The 22440-nt window shown below is 42.8% G+C and overlaps 1 protein-coding gene across 11 annotated transcripts; it reads left to right on the top strand.

The window, feature by feature from the left end:
* Window positions 1-1516: 1516 nt before the first annotated feature.
* On the top strand, window positions 1517-22426 carry rapgef4a (Rap guanine nucleotide exchange factor 4a). 11 transcript variants are annotated; one of them, XM_029849575.1, is made up of 31 exons: window positions 1517-1616; window positions 3011-3153; window positions 3245-3333; window positions 3784-3930; window positions 11056-11128; window positions 13143-13207; window positions 13877-13927; window positions 14015-14121; window positions 14242-14363; window positions 14450-14633; window positions 14701-14785; window positions 15363-15423; window positions 15552-15628; window positions 15696-15842; window positions 16408-16523; window positions 17147-17232; window positions 17550-17628; window positions 17737-17887; window positions 18491-18579; window positions 18688-18718; window positions 18813-18891; window positions 19002-19148; window positions 19670-19767; window positions 19863-19988; window positions 20082-20260; window positions 20334-20424; window positions 20499-20549; window positions 20650-20737; window positions 20813-20877; window positions 20954-21008; window positions 21089-22426. In XM_029849575.1, the coding sequence occupies exons 1-31, from the start codon at window positions 1549-1551 to the stop codon at window positions 21214-21216; spliced, it is 3078 nt and encodes a 1025-aa protein (XP_029705435.1). In that variant the 5' UTR covers window positions 1517-1548; the 3' UTR covers window positions 21217-22426. The 11 variants fall into 11 exon arrangements, with proteins under 11 accessions (XP_029705435.1, XP_029705410.1, XP_029705442.1 ...); XM_029849550.1 differs by having other exon boundaries at window positions 13098-13207; XM_029849572.1 differs by lacking the exon at window positions 1517-1616 and adding an exon at window positions 1963-2275 and having other exon boundaries at window positions 13098-13207.
* The last annotated feature ends 14 nt before the right edge of the window (window positions 22427-22440 follow it).

The following is a 22440-nucleotide window of genomic DNA, read 5'->3' as shown; positions in this document are numbered from 1 at the left end:
TCTGCAACTACACAAGATTTAACAGGTTTGCTACAAATTGCTTGAAAACTGCTCGTCAGCATTTTATATTGTACCGACATGTGTGCATGAGGCCTGCACATGTGTGCTCACCACCAGGCTGCTGTATCTTCTCCATAAGATGTAGGTCTAAAAAGCCACATCTACACACAGCCATGCATGTATCCCACGGGTAACCTCAGCCACAGTAGCGGTCTCCATGACAACCCTTCATCAAGTGAATGAGACAAACCAAGTGGAAACAGAAGCAGGTGAAGAGAAGGCAAGAGCAGCCAGTGGAACTTCTGAGACATGGTCTAAAACTTGGTCCAGCACACAGTGAATACAATAAGAGTGCTTGTGCACCAGGCTCTCTATTGGCAGATCTGGGATTAGTGTAAGGACAAGGGGTGTATGGCACATTTACTTCCACCACAGGCAAGATTACCCAGATGTGAGAAGGAATGTTTCCTGGAGAAAAATCTCTGCATCGTACTGATATCTTATACAGTATCTTCACACTTTTGCGTGCGAGTCTGTCGCTGGGGCGAGTTGATGGTATGCAGCGTTACAGGAATGTGTGTTTGGCGTTGTGCATGTGCTGTGCTGAGCTCTATGTCTGTGTTGGTCTACGCAGGCACATTTCTCTGAGAAAAAAATGACGCAAATCCCAATCAATTCTCAGATGTTTTATAGTCCAATGTGCATTCACTGCAAGATGAAAAGTACATAAAATTGCAGTGGCGCACACTGTTGTTTATATACTCATTTTAGTCATTTTGAACTTTAGCTATTAAACGTTTTAGTGACAGAATAAAGGCAGTCCCATACCATCTGATATTTAAAATAAACCCCCATCCAGGGTTCCATCCTTCATCTGTGGCGATAATACATCGCCCTCTTGTGGTTGGTAGGCCACACTACATATATTTCAATGTGGCATTGCAAAGAAAGGGCAAACGAAAGACCATTTGATGGAACCTAATGCATGGTAGTTAATTCCATACCGTTTAATAATCAACTAGGCTACTTTTAGTTTCCCAGTTGGTATCTTGGCGTATGTGGGGTTTTACTATTATTGTTACTTGTGATGTTGGCACGTTTCACAGCTTACTCAGTTTGTTTTTAAGTTTTTTCTGGCCCAAAAGTCTTAGTACAGAAACCGTCACAACTGTGCAGATTGTAGCCCCCCAATTTTTGTGAATTAGGGCTCTAAATAAATTTGATTTAACTGGAATAATCCCTACCTAAACTGTAAAACAACTTTAAGCTGCATTCCACGAACTCACAACTTCCCTGGAACCGGTTTTGAGGCGACGTGGTGTTACGTGATCTTTAAAAAAAAATTTTTTTTAAAACGACAAAAACTAAAATCTCAATCTTTTTTTTAAAACGACTGTGTCGTTACGTGATAGCAACTTGGTGTTCAGCAGCCACTTAACTGCGGCTGTTTTATGCGCGTAGATGCTTGCGGTCCATCCCTCTCCTCCTCCTCCTCTTCCTCCACCTCCACATCAGCAGCCGCAGCAGCAGCAGGAGGAGGATAAAACAATGGTTGCAGCACACCCTTCTTCACATTCCTCGGAATCTGCTCAGTGGATTATTTGCCTGGATAAGAGGTAATCTGTTGATAACTGACTCTAATAGTCCTGATTTTCCCTCAGTGGCGCGATGATATGCGGACGTGCTCTCCGATTAGGACTCACAAACAGGATCAATAATCGAATCGAGACGTGATTTAAAGCACAACATGCACTCCGGTCATGCCACTGGCCACACCAGAATGATCATCTAAAATCGAATGGGCAAATAACACGATTTCCAACTTTGATAAGCAGTTAAGAGCTCACGTGATTTCTGTGTCCGCACCCAGACATTTTTCAGAATAATATTCAGAGGCCAATAATGTTTGTTGCATGACCCGACTCTCCTGCACATCTGCACCCGCTCATATTTGGATTTAGATGTTAATGAATTTATTTTGTTGTTGTTTTTCAATTTTCACTGATGGTCGCCATCCTCAGTAGACTCCAGCAGTGACTGGGATGGGGGGGGGGGTTCCTTCTGCGCTTCACTGTTGCAAATGAGCTGTGGAGCTGTGGAGAAATCGCGCAGCTCGGGTTAACAACGTGAAGAGAAAGAGGAAGCTGAGTCCAAAGTGCATTCGCTGCAAAGACCCAAGTGACGCAGCTTACCAGGCGTGTTTGCACAAGTCCAACCACCTGTGCCTTTCAGATCAAATGGATCGTGACGCACATTTTCCTGTTATCCTCAGCAGGTACCTTTAATCAGCTTGCATTCAAATTTAGTCAAGCCACTTTATTGCCATGGTGACATTTGATCTGCTGACTGTACCCTGGATATTATACAAAAAGAATCTGAACTTGTTTGCTTCTCCAGTCACCACAGAGCAGCAGAGCTTCAAGGACACGAAGCCTCACATGGTCTCTGAGCTCATCTCTACCTGATAAGTGTGCTGGAGTAGAACTGGGTCATAAAGAAACAGATGAATGTGGGCCCTTCTGCATGTACTTTATATATTTTACCAGATGTTTTGACTCTCCGGGGGATTTACATGTGTTTGAGGGCAGCAACTTTGAGTCTTGATAGGTTAATTCTGTATTTATAACTGCTAGTGCTGCAGTCGACTACAGCTTTAAGAAAATTAGTAGAGAGAGTTGTTTTTAAAATGGTTGATTGAAAAAAAAAATCATGTTTATGTCCACCAGAAAAAAATTTCTTCAGGCCCTGCAGCATCAGACGGTATCCAACCACCCACATGTTACTGCGGACCTGTCAGATTCATCATAACGCTTGTGAAAAACAGGCAACAAACGAGAAGAGCATCTTTTGCTCAGCCTTTTACCAAAAAAGAGCCCTCCTGGTTCTGTATAAAACACTTTTCTAACATGGTACAAGGACACGGAGACCGGTCCAGGAAGCATTTACATGGCACTATAGCAAATTTACATGATCTCCTCTCATTATATTTATGGATGTCTTTTCACGCCAGACCCGCAGAGCGTTCTGGAGAGGACGTCGACATAATCCTGGCACGTCTGAAAAAGGCCAAAGCCTTTGAGCACTTCCATCCCAGCTTGCTGCACCAGATCTGCCTGTGTGGGTTCTACGAGTGCTTGGAGAAAGGCATCACATGTACGCCAGCAGGCAGACCACCCCAACGCTGCAGTCCACATATGACAACGTCTCTGTGTGTCAGATTGACAATATAGAGCTTCTCTTTCAGTGTATCGCCAGGGAGACATCGGCACCAGCTGGTATGCCGTCCTCTCTGGTTCGCTGGACGTCAAAGTTTCAGAGACCTCCTATCATCAGGTAAAGGCTGATTTAAACCTCAATTAAAAATGTTTCAGTTAGAAAGGATGAACGTGACAATTATGTTACAACTTCCTGTCACCACATCAACAGCATGACTGCCTCATTTGTCATTGTAGCCGTGGTGATGCATTTCACTTTGATTCTTCTTTATAAGCTGTACGAAGACCTAAATTCAATGCCAATTCAATCCATTCATCGCTCTTGTTCTTCAATCCCACCTGTGGTTTACTGCCGTCATGACTGGTGGATATTTTGGCAAAACTGCAGCACAAATGACAACATTTCAGTTAAACCTAATCATTGTAGCTGATGGATATTGGATGGTTCAACATTTTAATTTCTTTTTTCAACATTTGAAGCTGTAGTTGATTGATCATATATTGTGTTATGCAACAGGATAAGGTTGTTTAAAGAAGTGTTTCATGGACCCATTTTGTTGTGTTTTAGGATGCTGTTGTTATTTGCACACTGGGGACTGGAACAGCCTTTGGGGAGTCTATTCTGGACAACACCCCCCGACGTGCCACTATTGTCACCCGTGAATTCACAGAGCTCCTGCGCATCGAACAGAGAGAATTCAGATGTCTGTGGGAGGTCAGTGCTTGTGTCAATGTCAGTGTCCTCTGGCTGTTCCTGGAAAATGAAATCCACTTGTTACAGTGAATTTACTGAATTTACCGTAATTTTAGTTGCATCAGTAATATTAGAGACTTTACAAGGAATAAAACACATATAGCCAAGTGAATCTGAATAGCCACAATAGAAAGTACTATTTACCATTGAGGTATTACGGTAGTCAATGTCAGAATAATATTTGAACCATTTGTACTGCATTCGAGGAATCCTTTTATTTATTTATTTTTTTAAATTTAATGGTGACCTCTGGAAAAGACTAAACAATCGTCAGCCACCATGTTTGGAGATTTTACATTGGTGTTGTAAGGATACTTTTCATTTGACCCCCTGTGGATTCATAATAACTTGGCCCGTCCGAGTGGAAGGCTGCTGCTAATGTCCTGTAAGGGCCCTGTTCTCATAGATTTTGTTGGATGGTTACACAACATGGCCACTAGGTGGCGGTGTAGCAGTGGTCTAAAAATGCCATTGTTTCTGTACTGCGCGTGTTGGTTCAGCGTCACAAGAGTTCTCGTGGACATGATTTTAATTAACTCTATTGCACTGCGTCAGGTCAAACAAAGAATCTTTTAATGTGCCTTCGTCTTCTCTGGGGGAACTCATGCTGTGTCAGTGTCCGTCTTCCACTGTAACCACAGAAATAGGTTTGTTTACAACAAGAGACAGCCCATTTCCTCAGGCATAGAAAAGGCACAGGGGCCAGTGGAATTATCATGTGAGTGTCTTGTCAGCGCTAGGACTCTGTACTTAACCTGGTCTGGATGCGGTCTGAACCTCACAGGAAAGAGCCACTTATGCCACCCTCATTTCTCCTCTCTCCTGGGCCAATCTGCTCTCCAAGGTTGGTTTTTGATGTTTCTTGTCAAATATTCTTGTTGTAATAATAATAATAATAGTAAAAGGCTAACAGTGACTGAAGATGTACACGTCATAAGTTAATTTTACTTTCCAGCCCACTTGGACCTATTGAAAATTCTGTTATATAAAAAAAAAAAATTCTTGAATTTTTCAGAATTGCGGCAGTTTTAAGACTCAACACTCTAGCCTTGTGGTCGCACATCCTTGTGTGAACTTTAGAAAGCCAAGCAATGATGTCTATGCTACTAGTATTTTGTAATGGTACAAAACACTTCTTGTAGCCTTTACCACTATATGTTAACATAATGACAATCAAAAGCTTTTTTTTGACACCATGTCCAAGAGGAACTGTGAAAAGTTGTAAGGAGCTTTTTATATCACTCTGTTATAGTGTGAAATTCATTTTTACACCATTTCGGCTGGTACTGGAGTGGTCTTTCAAATCTAAACCAAATGTAACATACTTGGATTCATCCCCAAGGTGCTTCAGTCCTGGTATCAGTATTCTTATAGCTCGGAAACCTGAGATCCAAAGAAAACAGAGAGGTACTGCGAGCACTGATTGATGCCAGCTGACATGAGCAGGCAGCAAAGGAGTACCGCTGGTGCCACCCACCCCTTCATGCTGAGGAGGAAGCCCTAACATAACGCTCCACACCTCCTCCTCGCCCTCCCACACAGATCTGTCCTCCTGCAGAGGGCCTGTGGCTGAACGCTCTTATAGGAACAATAAGTGAGAAGAGCTTTGCCCCGCTGAACCTTAAGATACATTATTATTGTATGACAGCGTCAATTATTCAGGTTATGTCTCTCTCTCTCCAGGTTTTGCTCGTTCCCTCTTAAACAATCATGGAAACATTCAGAGAAATAAAATGGATGTTTTTCCATGTGTGAATGCACACAGCGGACTCACAGCATGTGTGAGTGTTTGAGGGTGCCGAGCGTGCACATTGACATTTATCTTTAAATACTGCTGACCGCCAGGAGCCGCGTGCTGTTTGTCCAGCAGAGCGGACATGAGCCAGGCTCAGCGCCATGACCTGATCACCAATTCACTTTTGTGTCCCGCTTCCGATGGCCTCTGCGACTAAAACAACACGGTTGTCATTTTTGCTTTTAGGGTTGTAAGACGGCTCTTTCAGAGCTACGTCAGCCCCGCGTGCACGATCACAAAGCTCTGACATGTTGGATTAGACCTGACAAATTCTGCATCAATGATTCAATCAGCATGTGTAAATCACGTGCTTTAAATAACATGAGGCTTCCTGGTGAATGCGTGTGTGCATGTTTAGGCTCAAGGCGCAGCTGTTGGCAGCGCGGGGTGGGTGGGGGGCTCACTCTGTCATTATCATCAGCTGCATTAGAAGCCTTGTGGGCAGAGAACTGATGGACAGGAAGTGGCAGGAATGCAGCGTGCCCTCTGGTGTCTCAGGAATGGGTGGAAGGGGTCAAGAAAATGGAGACCATGAGGATCTCCTGGTGATCACGTTCAAGTGGCGCATTCATTTAAATGGAGTTAAAGGGATATTTCTGTGGTTTTAATACCTAAAACACGTCAGCTTACAGGATGAAATATGTCTTTTAGTGACTGTCCAGGAAATTAGAATAAAATCAATAACTCCATTCTAAAGGAAGCCCATATATATATACACACATATACATACACTGTATATACTGTGTATATATATATATACATACACTGTATATATACATACACTGTATATACTGTGTGTATATATATATATATATATATATATATATACACACTATATATACACACACTGTATATACTGTATGTGTATATATATATATACACACACACATACACATATACAGTATATACAGTGTATATATATACACATATACATACACTGTATATACTGTGTGTATATATATATACTGTATACATACACCGTATATACTGTGTGTGTATATATATATATATATATATATACTATATATACACACTGTATATACTCACACACACACACATACAGTATATATACATACACATATACAGTATATATATACAGTATATAGATATACACACACATACAGTATACAGTATATATACAGTATATATACAGTATATTGGGTTTAATGAACAAGAAGATTGTTGTTTAAAAGTGCATCAAACCACATCTAAGTGAACCACACATTCTCACAGTTCTCTTCTGTGAAATTAAATGTTGATTGCTGGGGAAAAAAAGAGATGCCACTCTGATCTTATCGTCTCTGTCATCATTTGTTGATGCTCATGTGACAAATATTTTTGCTGGGATGGGACTGTATCATCAAGTTATATTAGAATCCACGTCACAAAGATAAATCAAATAAATCTGGGTTTTCAAATCAGATTTGTTAGGTGGCGCAGGGACAAAGTGAGGGAAATGGCAGACAGGCTGTCCTCTCGCCATGGCCTCCACTCCCCCTCAGTCCATCATCATAATGACATTTGAAAATATAGTTTATATGTTTAATCGTGCCTGTTTCATGCTAGCCTGTACTCCCACAAATGCAGGATGGCTACTGCCAGCCTGTAACGAAACATTTGTTATCAGAGAACAAGGTTGACATTGTGATGCAGTGACACATCAGCTGCTCCTGATTTCTTCTCCATCTGGACACAAAGAAAAGGAGGAGGTGAGAGAGCTCACCTGCCATTAAAATACTGTTGCTTTAAAGGAGCTTTTACTGCCAAATTTCCGCCCACAACAAACTTTATGAATGCAGTTATTATCATTGAAGACAGTCGCTTCACTGAAAGTTCAATAATGAGGAGTCAGATTGAGCCCACGATCGGCTGATTGGATAGACTGCACGACAGCTTCACCGCTAAAACAATGGTTTCCTGTTAATTCTGTATCTAATTGTTGACGCTCATGTCTTGTGAGCCTGAACAGACTTTATATCAGCCTTTACTTCATTTCTATACAGCCTGAAAAATGAGCATCTCTTGCTTGTATGCAGAGAGAGAGAGAGAGAGAGAGAGAGAGAGAGAGAGCAAGAGAGAAAGAGAGAGAGAGGTTGTATGCACTCTCCTGTGTCTGACTGGAGTTGAATAATCACCTAGCAACTGCTGCTTAGAAGTCAGCGGCTGACTGGCACTCGACAGGACTGACGCCGTTTGCTCCCTTTGCTCTCAGAGCGGCGTGCAGGCTGCAGCTGGACCATGCTCTGGAACTTTCATCTGTTTGTAAAAGCCTGGATTAAAGGGGTGTGGAGGAGCTTCTAGTTGCTGCTACTGCACTGCCTGGGACACTAACAGCATCTTTAGGTAATTTTTAAAATCTTTTGTCAGACGCGTGCATTTGTTGCTAAAGGAAAAGAGGGTGTTATATATGTTAAATGGGAAACGATGTTATGGAAATTTACTGCACAAACAAAAAAATACAGAAGCTGCAAACTAGAGGTCAGAAGTCATGTTTAGGGTGTTCCATTCTCAAACACTTAACGGAGGAGAAGTGGCCTGAAACTCTTGGAAGGCTTTTCCTTTAATTGTTTCCCCAAGTGGCCTGAAGTGTCTCTGGAAAAGTTCAGCAGATTTGCCGTGTGCCTTGAGAACAGTGTGCACTACGTAGGTTACGTAATCTGGGGCGAGTTAGTCAAACTCTAGCAGTGCATCCATGCTCACTGATGCTCACAATGCGATGATGCGCTGAAGCATGATGGACAGAGGTGACGCTTGAGTGTGCCCAGATGAGCTGGGTACTGATATGACACAGATAAGATGACAAATATCGAAATTCTTTCGGAGGCTAAGTGGAGAAGACCGGCCAGAACTGTCAGGGTTTCTCTCTTTTTCCAGTCTATTAGAGGCGTTCAAACAGTGATCTGTGTGTTGCTGCCGAATAAGGCACCTTTTATCATCTTGCTTTCATAAACTCACTCAGTGTTGCCTGTTAGATCAGAACTCTCAAGCTATTTGTGCTCCTTATGAACTAGAATAACGGCACTGTTCTACATCAGAAATATTACTGATAACTCTATGATGCTTCAAATCTAAGATCACTTTATTTCACTTCCGATGAACCCATTGCATCAACCTGTCTTTTTCTTTTTAAAATTTCAGCCAACACAATCCTCATAGTGTTTATAACACCTCTTCGGTGCTGAGATTAAGTCCATGGACGTGCTCTAGTGGCTTTGTTAGTGTCAGTCTGTGACAGATTATGTGCAGGATCAGTGTAAAGGCCTGTGTGAACCACGTGGTTTACATCACAGAACATTTATCACTAATGCAGCAGTGAAGCTTGTCTGCAGGGCTGGGAGTCCCAGTAGGTTCTGAGTCTACGGACGGTCATTTTTCACATTTCATAGAAACAGCTGAGCTCAGGAAAATCCATGTTAATATCAGAGACTCCAACAAGCTGCAGGATGGAGCTACAAAAATCACACCTAGCTTGTTTTATTGTGACATGAAACGCTTTCTCATAAATACTTGATCCTGTATTTCCACACTTTAAAAATTTGTTTTTTGCTTTTCCTTTTCCTTTCCCTCTCCCTCTATTTATTTTTTTTTTACAAGCAATTCTTATGTATTTTAAATAAGAAATGACAAATAGAAGCCCTGTAAATGCAAAAAGTGAGTTTTGTCTGTCCAAATAAAATGGACTTCATTTTTAAAGGTGGATTTTAGCCAAATGATCTGAAATGTTATTGACTGCTGCCTGGACTGACTGAAGATTAGAGAAGTGCAGCAGGTTGTTAAAAAAAAAAAGGCCCCTCGTGAAAACAAAAGCATTAATGGTAAAGTCAAAGACATCATTAGTCACTATCAGAAAGGAGTGCTTTTTGCTCACTTGACAATGGTCCTAATCTCCTTCTAAAACAGCTCCCCCACCCTGGATAGAAGCCCCGAGGGAGCCCAGGCTTATTGGCTCATGGGGCTTGAGTTCATTTGCTCGTGAGTTTGTCCGTTTAAGTGCTCCTCTCTAATCTCAAATCCTTTAATTGTGGACAAAGACAGATACGCCTGTCAAAGCCACTCTCAGGGCTCAGTCTCTGCTGCTTTAATTAACACTGAATTATCTGACTGCATTTGTGCGGAACCTCCTCAGTAAATAGTCTGTCGCTTTATGTGATGGTTGATTGATATGAATCCACGGCACATCCTCTGGCATCTCAGGCAAGTGTTATTTTCGAGTAGATGCAGAGAAGTAGCGGAGGGGATGAGCTGTGTGCTCCAGGGGGATTACAAAGGTGATTAACCGCCTTCAGAGGGTTGAATTGAATTAAAATATGACCTCTTAGAGTACATTACCATCGAGGAACACATGTCCTGGCTTTGATACAGCCTCTTCTGACAGCATGATATGGAGGGAGAGGGAATTAGCCTGTCGCTAAGTGCTCCTCAATCAGTTTTAAATCGACTTGGAACACGGTTGCTTTGTCACATAATCAGTTTTTGTTTCCCGCAAATTAATCTCACACTGTCAGCCGACTTCACATATTGTTTCGACATGAGGGATGGGTGAGAATTATCCGGCGGCTGATTAAAGTCGTACTTATTTGCGCAGTCCTTTTGATGGGACTGTCATCTGTAATGAGCAGATGACAATTACAGATGGCAGTCAAAGTCACTGCAAACTGTCAAAGGAATAAAAACCGGATGAAAACACTGAATTTCAGTTTGTGTTGACCGACACATGTAGACATATATGCTCAGATTTACATGAGGCCTATGTGATAGAAAAGACAGCGTGTTGATTCCTGTGCTTCTTTCTCTTCCTCTGTCATTTGTGGCTCATAAACAGCCGTGAGTGCATGTGTGCACGGGGATGTGCTGCTGCAGGGCACAGTGTGGCTAACGTAGGGTTGTAATGTCAGCCTGTGTTTGCTCTGTGACGCTCTGAATCCAGCAGTATGGAACATGTTCTATATAACTGACCCAGATATGTAATCTAATGGTACACGACAGAGAACAAAACTGCAGGAATTGGAAATAAGGAATAAAAACCGGACCAGTGATCTTCAGTCCGATGGATTCTTTGTCGTCCCAGTATCACCTGTAACAATTATTGCGGATCAAAATTCTTGTACAGCATCTTTAATTAAAACAACTTCTTTGATATCCTTTGTGTGTGTGAGGAAAGCATCTAAGTAAATTACTTTCTTTATTAAGTATGGGTATTTGTAAAATGGAAAATCTTTTGTCAGCTGTGGAAATCCCTGTCAGACGCGTTAAACTTCTGGGATTCATTTTTGAGTTTTGTTGTTCCACAGCGATACCATCATTGCATGGCTGGTCTGCTCGTTCCCTCTTATGGCGTGATGGAAAGTGCCTGCAGTGCTGACAGTAAGTAGTCCTTATTTATTGCTTATTACTCTCTGATGAGTTCAGACTCATTTAAGACACAATCGTGCAGGTCTGCCACAGTGTTCACCTTCACATAGACTGATCAGCTGCTCAACGCAATCAGTCAAATATCACGTTAAATGGACCAGCCTGCGTGTTCCATCTCTGGAAACAGTGCAAACGCCAAACACAAGTGGGTTTGTTAACGTCAATATGCCGTAAAAGCAATGTTCCTGTAAAATTAATGGAAAAAACGAAAGCATGTTTATTCAGCTACAGTTAAAACCACCACGGAGGCACGTGAACGTGCAGCTGGGTGATGCTCGTGTGATTTATGTTTCAGTGTGTTCATGCATACGGAATAAAGCCTCAAAGTACCTTGGCAACGGCGCTGGAGTGCAGCTTTTACTATGCAACTGTAAAAACAGTTACATCAGCATTAAGATGCAGGCAGGATATTCTGACAGTCTCAAATTTATGTTTCAAACCGTTTTTAGTTATTATTTTTGTTCCTTTTGCTGTTTAAGCAGAGTTTTCAGTTACAAACACACAAATAGGACAATGTGGTTAGCCCTGCTCCCAGATACTCAACAGGCTCTGACACTGGTGTTCATCATTTTTATGATATATGACTTCAAGTGTTCTGTTTCAGCACAGCTAAGACAATATTGAATTAACGAGCGAAGTAAAACTCAGCCTTCAGGTTAAAGGAAGCTCAGGCAGAGGTCCGTGCATTAAAACCCTCCCCTCGACCCCGAAAGGAGAACAGCAGTCAAGAAAGCAAAATTACAATTGTCGGACTATACAGATTTGATCTCCAGCCATGAAATGTATATGTTCTGTGCAAACATAGACACCAGTTTCATTGAACTGGTGTCCATTTAATATTCCCAGAGATGTGGCGGAACCGATGTGACACTTGAAGGCGCGGGATGATGTCACATGTGGCACCATCTCGTCAAATGTTGGACGGCATCCTGGAAAAAGAGTCCCATCAGTGTCGCATGCTATAAAATGACATTTGGTCCAAGAGGAGTTGAGAACAAGCAGCAAGATGCTCTAATTTAATGTAGCAATAGCTGGAGCTGCTAACATGCTCATAATAACAGAGGAGAATCCTGAAATGTGTGTTTTCTGTTTAGATGCTTATTTAAGAACTTTTGTCCTTTGTAACTGCAAACTCTGCTCAAACCTTTTGGGGGCACTACTGTAGAAAACATCTGAGCCATATTTAATGGTTAAAATAAAGTGAACTATTTGACTTGTGTTAATTTGTTTTATGATTAACAAAAAAAATTAGAAAGAAAATTATGATTATGTCTTTTTGCTCCCCTCAGGTGTCCAAATATCAACTGATAATCATTTAAATTAAAAGTTTTTAATGTGTCAATGAAAAACACATTAAACCTTGATTAGGGAAAATTGTGCAACTGCTGTGAAAATTATACACAGTCTGCAGCTTTTCTCCAGTATTTACAGATGTTTCTGCTTGAATTAAGCTTTAACCGGTTATGAAGGTTAAACATTTAATCAGAAGGCTGCCTAAACGAACTTGGCTTTGGAGCAATGGATTTTATGCAAGTCAAATCACAAACTTAACTTTGGCATGAAATCAAATGTATCATGGTAGCAGCAGCCTGCTCTGCTGATCTAAGAATAGCGCTGCTGCTTTTCCCTGCAGATACAGTTGTGACTGAGCAGCTCTGAGTAATTGTGTTATCTGTCCTGGAGGGGAACATAAAGCCCGTAAAACAGAGATAACCACACCCTAAAAACCCTCAGCTACTGTTCCTGCACAACAAAAATCATTAATTATGCCAGAGGGATAGCTGCAAAACAACTGAACAAATGGTAGCAAATGGCCACTTTTCACAACATGCACAGTTTCCCACAGCATGTGGACCCGGAGGGGCCGTTTATGGTGCAGAACACTCAGAACACTCTTCTTATTGATCACATTTCTCCACAGATCAGGATGCGTTGAGCTTGAATCCTGTCATTTCTTCTTCTCCAGGAATGCCGAACAAGGAGAACGTCAGCGACAACCCGTTTGTTTCCATCGGCAAACATCAGAATAAGGTATTCTTCCTCACTGAGACCCAGCTGATTGTGATCCACAGATCTGAATCATGGTTGATTGTCAGGTGATTGGAGTTTTGACATAATTTATGCTTGCGATGAACTAGCATCCTTTGGAAATGGGTGTGGAATGTGGCTTTTGTTGAACTTTGGTCTAAATATAAACAAGGAAAGATGTGTTTTGTCTTCATCCTAATCACTTCCTGTCCCACCTTTATTCAGCTGTGGTTTCCAGACCACAGATTTATGGTGCTCTCTGCCTCCACGTGGCTTTAGAATTCTTCACACTTCCTATTATAGAACTATTATTTGGACATGTTATTAGTGCCGTACATATGACAGCCCATGCAGTGTGATTGTGTTGTAATGGGACCAATTCTGCCGAAGTAAATGACGAATTTTACAGCCTGCACACATGCAGTCAGCTGCTCTCTGAGGCAAAAGGATTGTTTTCATGTAAATCAGCTGCTACCGCTGCTAAAGGAGAAACCCACGTCCATACAGTTCTGCAGAATATGTGTCACATTTCAGCATAGTGAAGCACCAGTAAAGTCTTCTGATCATATTGTTTCTTTTGTTTTTTCACCTTATTTCTTTAAAATCTCAGAATCTCCAGTTTACTTTTCTTTTTTTCTTCACTTCCTCTTTTGTTTTCACGTTGTTTTGCAGAAGTCTTACATTGAAAGTTCATCCAAACCCCATCTTAAATGCATTTCAAAGGTAGTGCTCTTCCTCACCTTTAGTATGTAGGGTCATCCCTGTGCACACAGGAGGCTGGGATGGATTTAACAGTGTTAATGTCAACAGGTCCCCTCTGAGGACATCCTACGTGCGGGGAAGATTCTCCGGAATGCCATCCTATCAAGGGCTCCTCACATGATCAGAGACAGGAAATATCACCTCAAGACCTACCGGTAAGTTGGCAGCACGTGTGGTATTTAGTCAAGTGCAGAAGTTCTGTTGAAAAACCATTTAAAAACCACAGAACATGGTCAAATGACATCAGATAAACCTGGTCCTGGTGTGTCTCCCAGGCAGTGCTGTGTGGGGACAGAACTGGTTGACTGGCAGATGCAGCAGAGCTCCTGCGTCCGCTCTCGTCTGCAGGCTGTGGGCATGTGGCAGGTGCTGCTGGAGGAAGGAGTTCTCAACCATGGTTAGACTCAGCGGGACGCCTCCGCCTGCACACGTCTGTGTTGGAAGGCTTCGCGTTTCAGTGCTGATGCTATCATTGTGACACAGTGGACCAGGAGCTGAGCTTCCAGGACAAGTACCTGTTCTACCGCTTCCTGGACGATGAGCAGGAGGACGCTCTGTTTCCTAGCGAGGAGGAGAGGAGGGAGAGCCAGGAGGAGCTGCAGGACACCCTGCTCCTCCTGTCCCAGATTGGCCCCGATGCACACATGAGGATGATCCTGAGGAAGCAGTACGCGTCACACGGTCTAACATTGGTCATCTTACAGGATGTCGCGACTTCCGTCTTTGTTTTTCAGCCCATCTGAGAGAACAGCAGATGATTTGGAGATCATTTATGAAGAACTGCTGCACATAAAGGCTTTATCACATCTGTCCACCACTGTGAGTAACGGACATGTCTGCTGAAACCGTCAAACAGCTGCAATACCCCATCAAAACTCAAAACTGGGACTGTGTGTGTGTGTGTGTGTGTGTGTGTGTATGACATTGAATTGAGCCAGAAAACCTTTCAGCACTGTGTGCAAACACTCTGAAAACAATATATTTTAGAGATAGTAATCAAATAAACCCCTGTAGCCTCCTCAGGCACGCCCAAATGTTCTGCATTCAATAATGACATTTAAAAGTAATTCATATTCACATTTTGACTCACTGGATTCAGCTGGATCAGAGAAATAGACGAAAATGAATCACAAACTTACAAGACAGTTCAGCGGCAAGCAAATGCCCTGCTCTATCAAGCGTTTTAACTTATTGCATCACCATCTTGCATGAAACAGCACACACACACACACACACACACACACACGCACACACACACACACGCACACCAAACACAGCAGAAATACTTTATTTTCAGATATTTTTCTCTTAACTCCTCAAGCGTTCTGATTGCTTTGGGATTTGTCTTACAGTATTATCTCCTCATGCTATGAATGCTTCTCCCCTGCATCCCCAGGTGAAGAGAGAACTGGCAGGAGTCCTGATCTTTGAGTCCCACGCCAAAGCAGGAACCGTATGTGAGTAACTTGATAAAATACATGATGTGAGCCTTCTTTACTCTGTTACTGGAATTTGCTTTTTTCTGAATTTGCTTTTTTGAATTCAAATAAACACACAGACCTTCTAATAGTTTTTTCTTCCTCAGTATTCAGTCAGGGAGAAGAGGGCACATCCTGGTACATTATTCTAAAGGGCTCAGTCAACGTTGTCATCTATGGAAAAGTGGGTATTTGATTTCCGCCAGTGATGGGTTCAGATCAGTGTCTGACCAGGTGATCGCCTGCCACAGGGTGTCGTTTGTACTCTTCACGAAGGAGACGACTTTGGGAAGCTCGCTCTCGTCAATGACGCTCCCCGTGCTGCCTCCATTGTCCTGCGAGAGGACAACTGCCACTTCCTGCGAGTGGACAAAGAGGACTTCAACAGGATTTTGAGGGTGAGTTTCCTTTTGCCATCTGCTATGAAGCGAACACTGCTGCCCTCTGTTGGAGAAGATTTAGCGGTGCATCAACAATATCAGCGCTGTTATTGTCACCTTGCAGCTAATTTCATACTCGCTTCAATATTCAGTGTTGGTAAGATCCAAAAACACGCTCAAATTTTGAAACTGAGATTTTCATATCTTAATTTTGAGGAAATATTGTTTTCATACTGAGGAAGGACATGAGGGGAATAGACGATTCCCTTGACATTCCCTTGATGAAATTGAACTGATATTTTTCTCTCATAACCATAACAAAGATTTGTAATAGTTGTTGAAATCCTGCATTATATCCTGAAAAGTCTGATAAATTTAATTTTCTTTATATTTCTGTTTTTGGCTCTACCTTTTCTTGTGTTTTTGTACATTTTAAATAACTTGTACATGGTTGTAAACATCGATTTTGTCATGAAATTACACTGCTTTGATTTTTGCTCTTTATACTAAAATAAATAAAACGTCATATACAACATTCCATTCAACATTGTGTGCCTGTGTGTGTGTGTGTGTGTGTGTGAAGGATGTGGAGGCCAACACAGTGCGTCTAAAGGAACATGGTCAGGACGTTCTGGTTTTGGAGAGAAGTCTCGGCAACAGTCGATCCTCCATCCATGGAGCCTCTTCCTCCCAGTACAAGTAAAACTACCCACAATCCCTGACAGACAGTAGAGAAACCAGCAGTGTGTGTTTGCATGTATGTGTGTGTCATCTATATGGGTCACAGAAACTGCACAGTGCTTGTGAGAAATTGGCCAATCATCAATACTTTGTGACCTTAAATTCTGTATGCTTGTGTGCAGATAAACGGTATTTGCAGCTGTTTTCTTCACACAAATCTCACACTCTGATCCTAATAGTGGCAGGTTTGACTGGACAACTGTGCCTGTAACAGAGAGCTGCATTAAAGGTAATGATGGTCCAGCTCTATGAGGAAATGGAAGACAGGACACGTCACATTTACTTGTTTGGAGTCGCCCTCTAATCAACTGTTCTTGTCACACACGAGTGTGTCAAGGGCGTTTTCCCTCTTGAGTGTAAAAGACAAAACATGGTTGAACAGGCCTGGGTTGTTGATTTTCCCCTCACAGGGATGAAGATGCCTCTGACAACCCTTAACACGATCTCCTCTTCATCTTCAGCGGACTAAGAAGTGATTGTAAATAAGGCCGTTATGAGGCAGATGCAGGTTCAAAGACGGATCGGCGGCGAAAGCCTTGCTTGATTAATTGAGGGTGCGTTTGATTTTCTGTTTGCTGCAGGTACACAATAATGTCAGGGACTCCAGAGAAGATCCTGGAGCATCTCCTCGAGATGATGCGACTGGACTCTCAGTTCACAGAGTCAGGTAGTGCTCAACATCCACCGCTCAGTCAGATTACAGCCATCCAGACCCTCCTTTAACAGGGTGAATGGGCTTCTTCTCTCCCCTCTCTCGCTCACTGTTTGTCCCCGCTGTCCTCTTTGTGCTGCTCCGTGTTGACCTGTTTGTTCTCATCTATAATTAACCATATATCACAGCGCTGATCTCATTACTCTCACTTGTCTGGGTACATATGGCTTTTATTCGCCTGCAGAGGCGACAGACACTGAGCCCCGTGTTTGTCTCTGCGCTTCAGAGTTCAGAGCTGTTCCACAGAACCTTTTGTCTTTCTTTCTCGGCAGACTCGGCTTTAGACGACTTTGTGCTCACACATCCCGTCTTCATCCCAAACAGTCAACTGTGTCCAGTCCTAATGGCCCAATATCCTTTCAGCTGTATATTGTTTTCCTTTGGACGGCCTGTGAAACTGACCGTGCAGATGAAATCCCTGTCTTCTTCTATTGCTTTCATCTTTAACCCTTTGAGCACCTACCACGCCCAGGCCTCGCAGGGCTGCGAGCAGGAGAGGATGGACTACACGCTGAACAACAAGCGCAGGGTGATCCGCCTGGTGATGCGGTGGGCTGCTGTGCATGGAGACCACCTCCTGGAGGAAGAAGATGTGGTGGCCTTCCTCCAGGTCAGCTGAGACGATACAGCCCAGAGCAGTAAAAATACATCAACAGAGAGAATATTCCACCCGTTTGGTTGTTTGATGTTTCTTTATCAGATTATAAAGGATAACAGGACATTGACCAGATTGTCTGGAACTTTAGTCCCTCTTAGCTTTCCCTTAAAAGATTCCAGAGCGGAATTCTGGCAGATTTTAAATGTCCACCATTACGTAATACATATTTCTAGCTTCGTATCACTTTATTATCATTTTCTTATTGTGCGGGGTTGCTAATAACTGCATATCTGATTTTAACATATATCTTTATATATTTAATTAATCCTTTTAGACCTTTGGAAATCATTTTAGTACAATAACATATAACTTTATTTTAAGCAAAGTGTTCTTGCCATAATTTGTTTTATTTTAGATATATCTGTAAAGCAGCCTTCTAGCATCACAGCGTTTCATTTTCTTTTGTGAAGATATTTTGTTGACAAAGGAGGCTGGTGTTTATTGACTTAGACGAAGAGTGAACACAGTTATTGACAGATAAATGACACTCATTGGTCATTGGTAACACTTGTGCAGACATTCTTTTGAAGTCAAACCATTTGCGCTCTTTTGCAGGAGTTTCTCGTGGCCGTGTCTAACGATGCCAAAGTCCTGCCAGCCCTCAGAGAACAACTAGCAAAGTTGGAGATCACTGTAAAACACTAGTAAGTTTCTCATTTACCGGCTGAGTGATGTATCCAGTTTCTGCTGAGCTTCGATTACCAAACGTACATGTTGGTAGGTTGATTTTGACATTTGTTCTAATGTTTCAGTACCGAGGATGCCAGGATCTCACGGAAAAAGGTCTGAAGATGACTACAGTCCTCCCATATTAACATTATTTGAATTACTCTTGTTGTTTTGTAATAACACCGAGGGGGTGTAACTTTTCCCGCAGCACAAAGTCTTTCTGCGGCAGTTCAGCACGGGAGAGGAGAAGCTGCAGAAGCGCCAGCCAATCAAGAGCAACGATGAAAGTGAGCGAGGCGTCCATCTTCACGTGTTCGGTGAAGATTGACTGAGGTCACAGTGACGTCATCGCATTCCTGCTCGTATCTCTGATGTTTGCCCTGGTTCCTGTTCCCAGTTCTGTTCAAAGTCTACTGCTGCGACAACACCTACACAACCATCCGCGCCCCCGTCGCCGCCTCCGTCAGGGAGTTGATCAGCTCTCTGGCCGAGAAGCTGGGGTCCACGGAGGACCTGCTGCTGGTCAGCCTCGGCTCGGCAGGAGGTGGGAGCAGCCTCAAGAGAAGCCCTCAAGCTGAAATGAAATGAAATAGACACTGAACACAGACCGTCGGCCCTGACTCACACTGCAGCAGTACAGAACTGAACAGAGTATAAGTAGAATGTTATGTTCATTTAAGACGGCCCATAACCCATCGCTTCACTTCTCTTATTAAAATTAGCAGCTGAAGTTTAAATTTGTACCCCGAAAATAATCACAGTGGTTCATGTTTTCATATTTAAATTAGAATCCTTTTACTTGAGGAAGAGGAGTTAAAAAACACTGAGATCACTTATTCTGGATAGAAAGTGTGTCACAAACAAGCCCTCCTCCCAGATATGACCCAGACTTTCTTTATTTTAAAGAAAAACAAAGACCAGTAAAATTTGCAGGGCAGAACAACTTGTTTTATTGCAACACGATAGCTTCTTTCTATTTATACAGTTTTCATATTGCTGAACAGTCAAATTGAGATGTGCTGCACTTTGACTAAAAGTGTACTAATGCATGCTCTTGCCTTGTAGAGAAAGTCATCTTTAAGCCCAACGACGTGTCAGTTTTCTCCACGCTCAGCATCAATGGACGCCTGTTTGTCTGTCGGAGGGATGAGCTGGATTCCCTGGTGAGGAATCAAACAGAGAGAATATTAGAATCTACTGTCACTGAGCAGACAAGCTTGGATGCCGGTAGTAAAGGTGCCATTTTCTTGTGCCACAGACTCCTTTACCTGAGCAGGTGGAACCTTCTGCAGGGCTTTCCTCCAACTTTGAGCTAATGAGCTCCAAGGATGTAGCGTGTCACATGACTTCCTACGACTGGGAGCTCTTTAACTGTGTCCATGAGGTAGGACTGGGACAAAGTGCCCGATCAGAATTTCACAGTTGACCCGTGACATCATGTTACATCCATGCTTTTTTCCCATTTGACCTCCACCAGTTGGAGCTCATCTATCACACCTTTGGGAGGCAGAACATTCAGAAGACCACGGTGAACCTGGACCTGTTCCTGCGCAGGTTTAATGAGATCCAGTTCTGGGTGATTACAGAGATGTGTCTGTGCTCTCAGCTCAGCAAACGCGTGCAGCTTCTCAAGAAGTTCATTAAAATTGCCGCCCAGTAAGCAAGTTACTTTTTAAATTCCGCTCTGCTGTGTTTATCGGCGCCTGAGCCTCTCCGTGTTTCGTTGAAGCTGTAAGGAGTACAAGAACCTGAACGGCTTCTTTGCCATCACGATGGGACTGAGCAACCCGGCCGTGTGCAGGTTGAACATGACCTGGGAGGTGAGTCGTGGCTGAACTAGTGGAAATAAGTCTTCATTGAACCTCAAGTTCAACTGTCCCTTTTCTTTCCACAGAAACTTCCCAGCAAGTTCAGGAAGTTTTACAGGGAGTTTGAAAACTTGATGGCAAGTTGGACCAGCATGCTGTTCCCTTCAGAATGTTTCTGTCTTGTTTTCTGAACAAGGTCACCAATGCGGTTAACTGTCAGTGTGACTACTTCCACAGGACCCGTCCAGGAACCACCGAGCGTACCGGCTGACAGTTGCCAAACTGGATCCTCCCATCATTCCTTTCATGCCTCTGCTGATTAAAGGTTCGGGCCACTTATTGGATGGCCTCTTATTGTCTAATAAACCTTGCTGCATCAACTGTTTCACTTTTCTTCCAGATATGACGTTCACACAGGAGGGCAACAAGACATTTATCGACACGTTGGTCAATTTTGAGAAAATGGTGAGCTTCAGAATTTACTTTTCCATTACTGTTGACTTAATTGTAGATGCTGATTATATATTTTTTGGGCTTTCAGCGGATGATAGCAAACACTGTGAAGATACTGAGGTACTGTAGGAGCCAACCGTTCAGTAAGTCCACACCCTGAAATCCTGCTAGCTCACGACAGCCCACCGAGGAGCTGATATTTTCATCTCTATCTTTCTGTAAGGTCCAGATTCACCTCAGGCCGGCAAGAGCCATTCAGATGTTCGCGCCTACGTACGCCAGTTCAACGTAATTGACAACCAAAGGACGCTGACCCAGCTCTCTCACAGCCTGGAACCCCCAAGGTCTTGAAAATCACTCAGGGACAGAAACAAAAGCTTTTGAAGCTGCAGCGGGCATGACACTTCCAACAGCATAAGGCGACCGCGCGAGATGAGCTACTGTCTCAGACACACTTGCCTGACCTGGTGACCCTTTTACAACAGTAATTCCTTGTCTTGTCTTCACCTGCTTTGGCCGGGGCCGGGTCACAGAGGCAGCAGCCTAAGAGGAGATGCCCAGACTTCCCTCACCACAGACACTTCCTGCCGCTCTTCCGGCCGGCCAAGAGACATAGTCTCTGGAACACCTCCCGAGGAGGAGCAGCGGCTCTACTCCGAGCTCCTCCCGAGTGTCCGAGCTTCTCACCCTGTCTCTAAGGGAGCCACCCTGCAGAAGAAACTCATTTTGGCTGCTTGTATGCACAAGCTTCTCCTTTCAGTCACTACCCAAAGTTCACGTTCACCATAGGAGAGGTTTGAAGCACAGACTGACCAGTAAACAAAGAGCTTTGCCTTTGGACTCAGCTGGTTCCTCACCACGACGGACCGGTACTCCGACTGCATAACTGCTGCACTGATCCACCCGTCGCTCTCACGCTCCATCGTTTCTTGTCAACAAGACTCCAAGATACTTGAACTCTTCTACTTGAGGCAGGACCTCTCCACCGAGGGCAAGCCCCCCTTTTGTGGTATTTTAACAACTGCAGCTGCTCAAATCACGATGCTGCAGAGAAGGCCAGCAAGTGCTCGAGAAAAAGGAACCTCAATCACCCAGCTTCATCTGTAAACAACATGTGACATCTTGATGTTCCTGATATTCGGTTTGTTTCATATATTTTGTATCGACCATTGTTTAATGTTTTAAGCTGGTCATAAGCATGTGCTGTAAATCCAGACAGGAAATATTTATTTTGACCTCAGCATGTAGACAATTATAGAAGCTGGCATTTTATTCATGTGAGCACATTTGCTTTGGAAGTAAAATGTCAAAAAATGTTCTGTATTTTAAGTATTAAATATTTTAGATTGATGTTTCAATAATGTCTCTTATTAATATTATTATGCAAATGATTATGCTTATATAATATACAAGTTCTGAGACTATAAAATCAAATCTAATATGGTTTGTGTTTATATAAAATAATGCTGTTTAATTTCGATTTACAAGTTTTATTCAACTGAATATTTAAAACCTATAGAGCAGAGTAACAGCTGTGAATCTGCCCCCCCAAAAAGTGCAGATGAACATAAAATA

Source organism: Takifugu rubripes, chromosome 1 (genome assembly GCF_901000725.2).
Source record: "Takifugu rubripes chromosome 1, fTakRub1.2, whole genome shotgun sequence".
Lineage (NCBI taxonomy): Eukaryota > Metazoa > Chordata > Actinopteri > Tetraodontiformes > Tetraodontidae > Takifugu > Takifugu rubripes.
The sequence above is the reverse complement of the archived record's forward strand: the minus strand, read 5'-3'. Positions and strand labels throughout refer to the sequence as shown.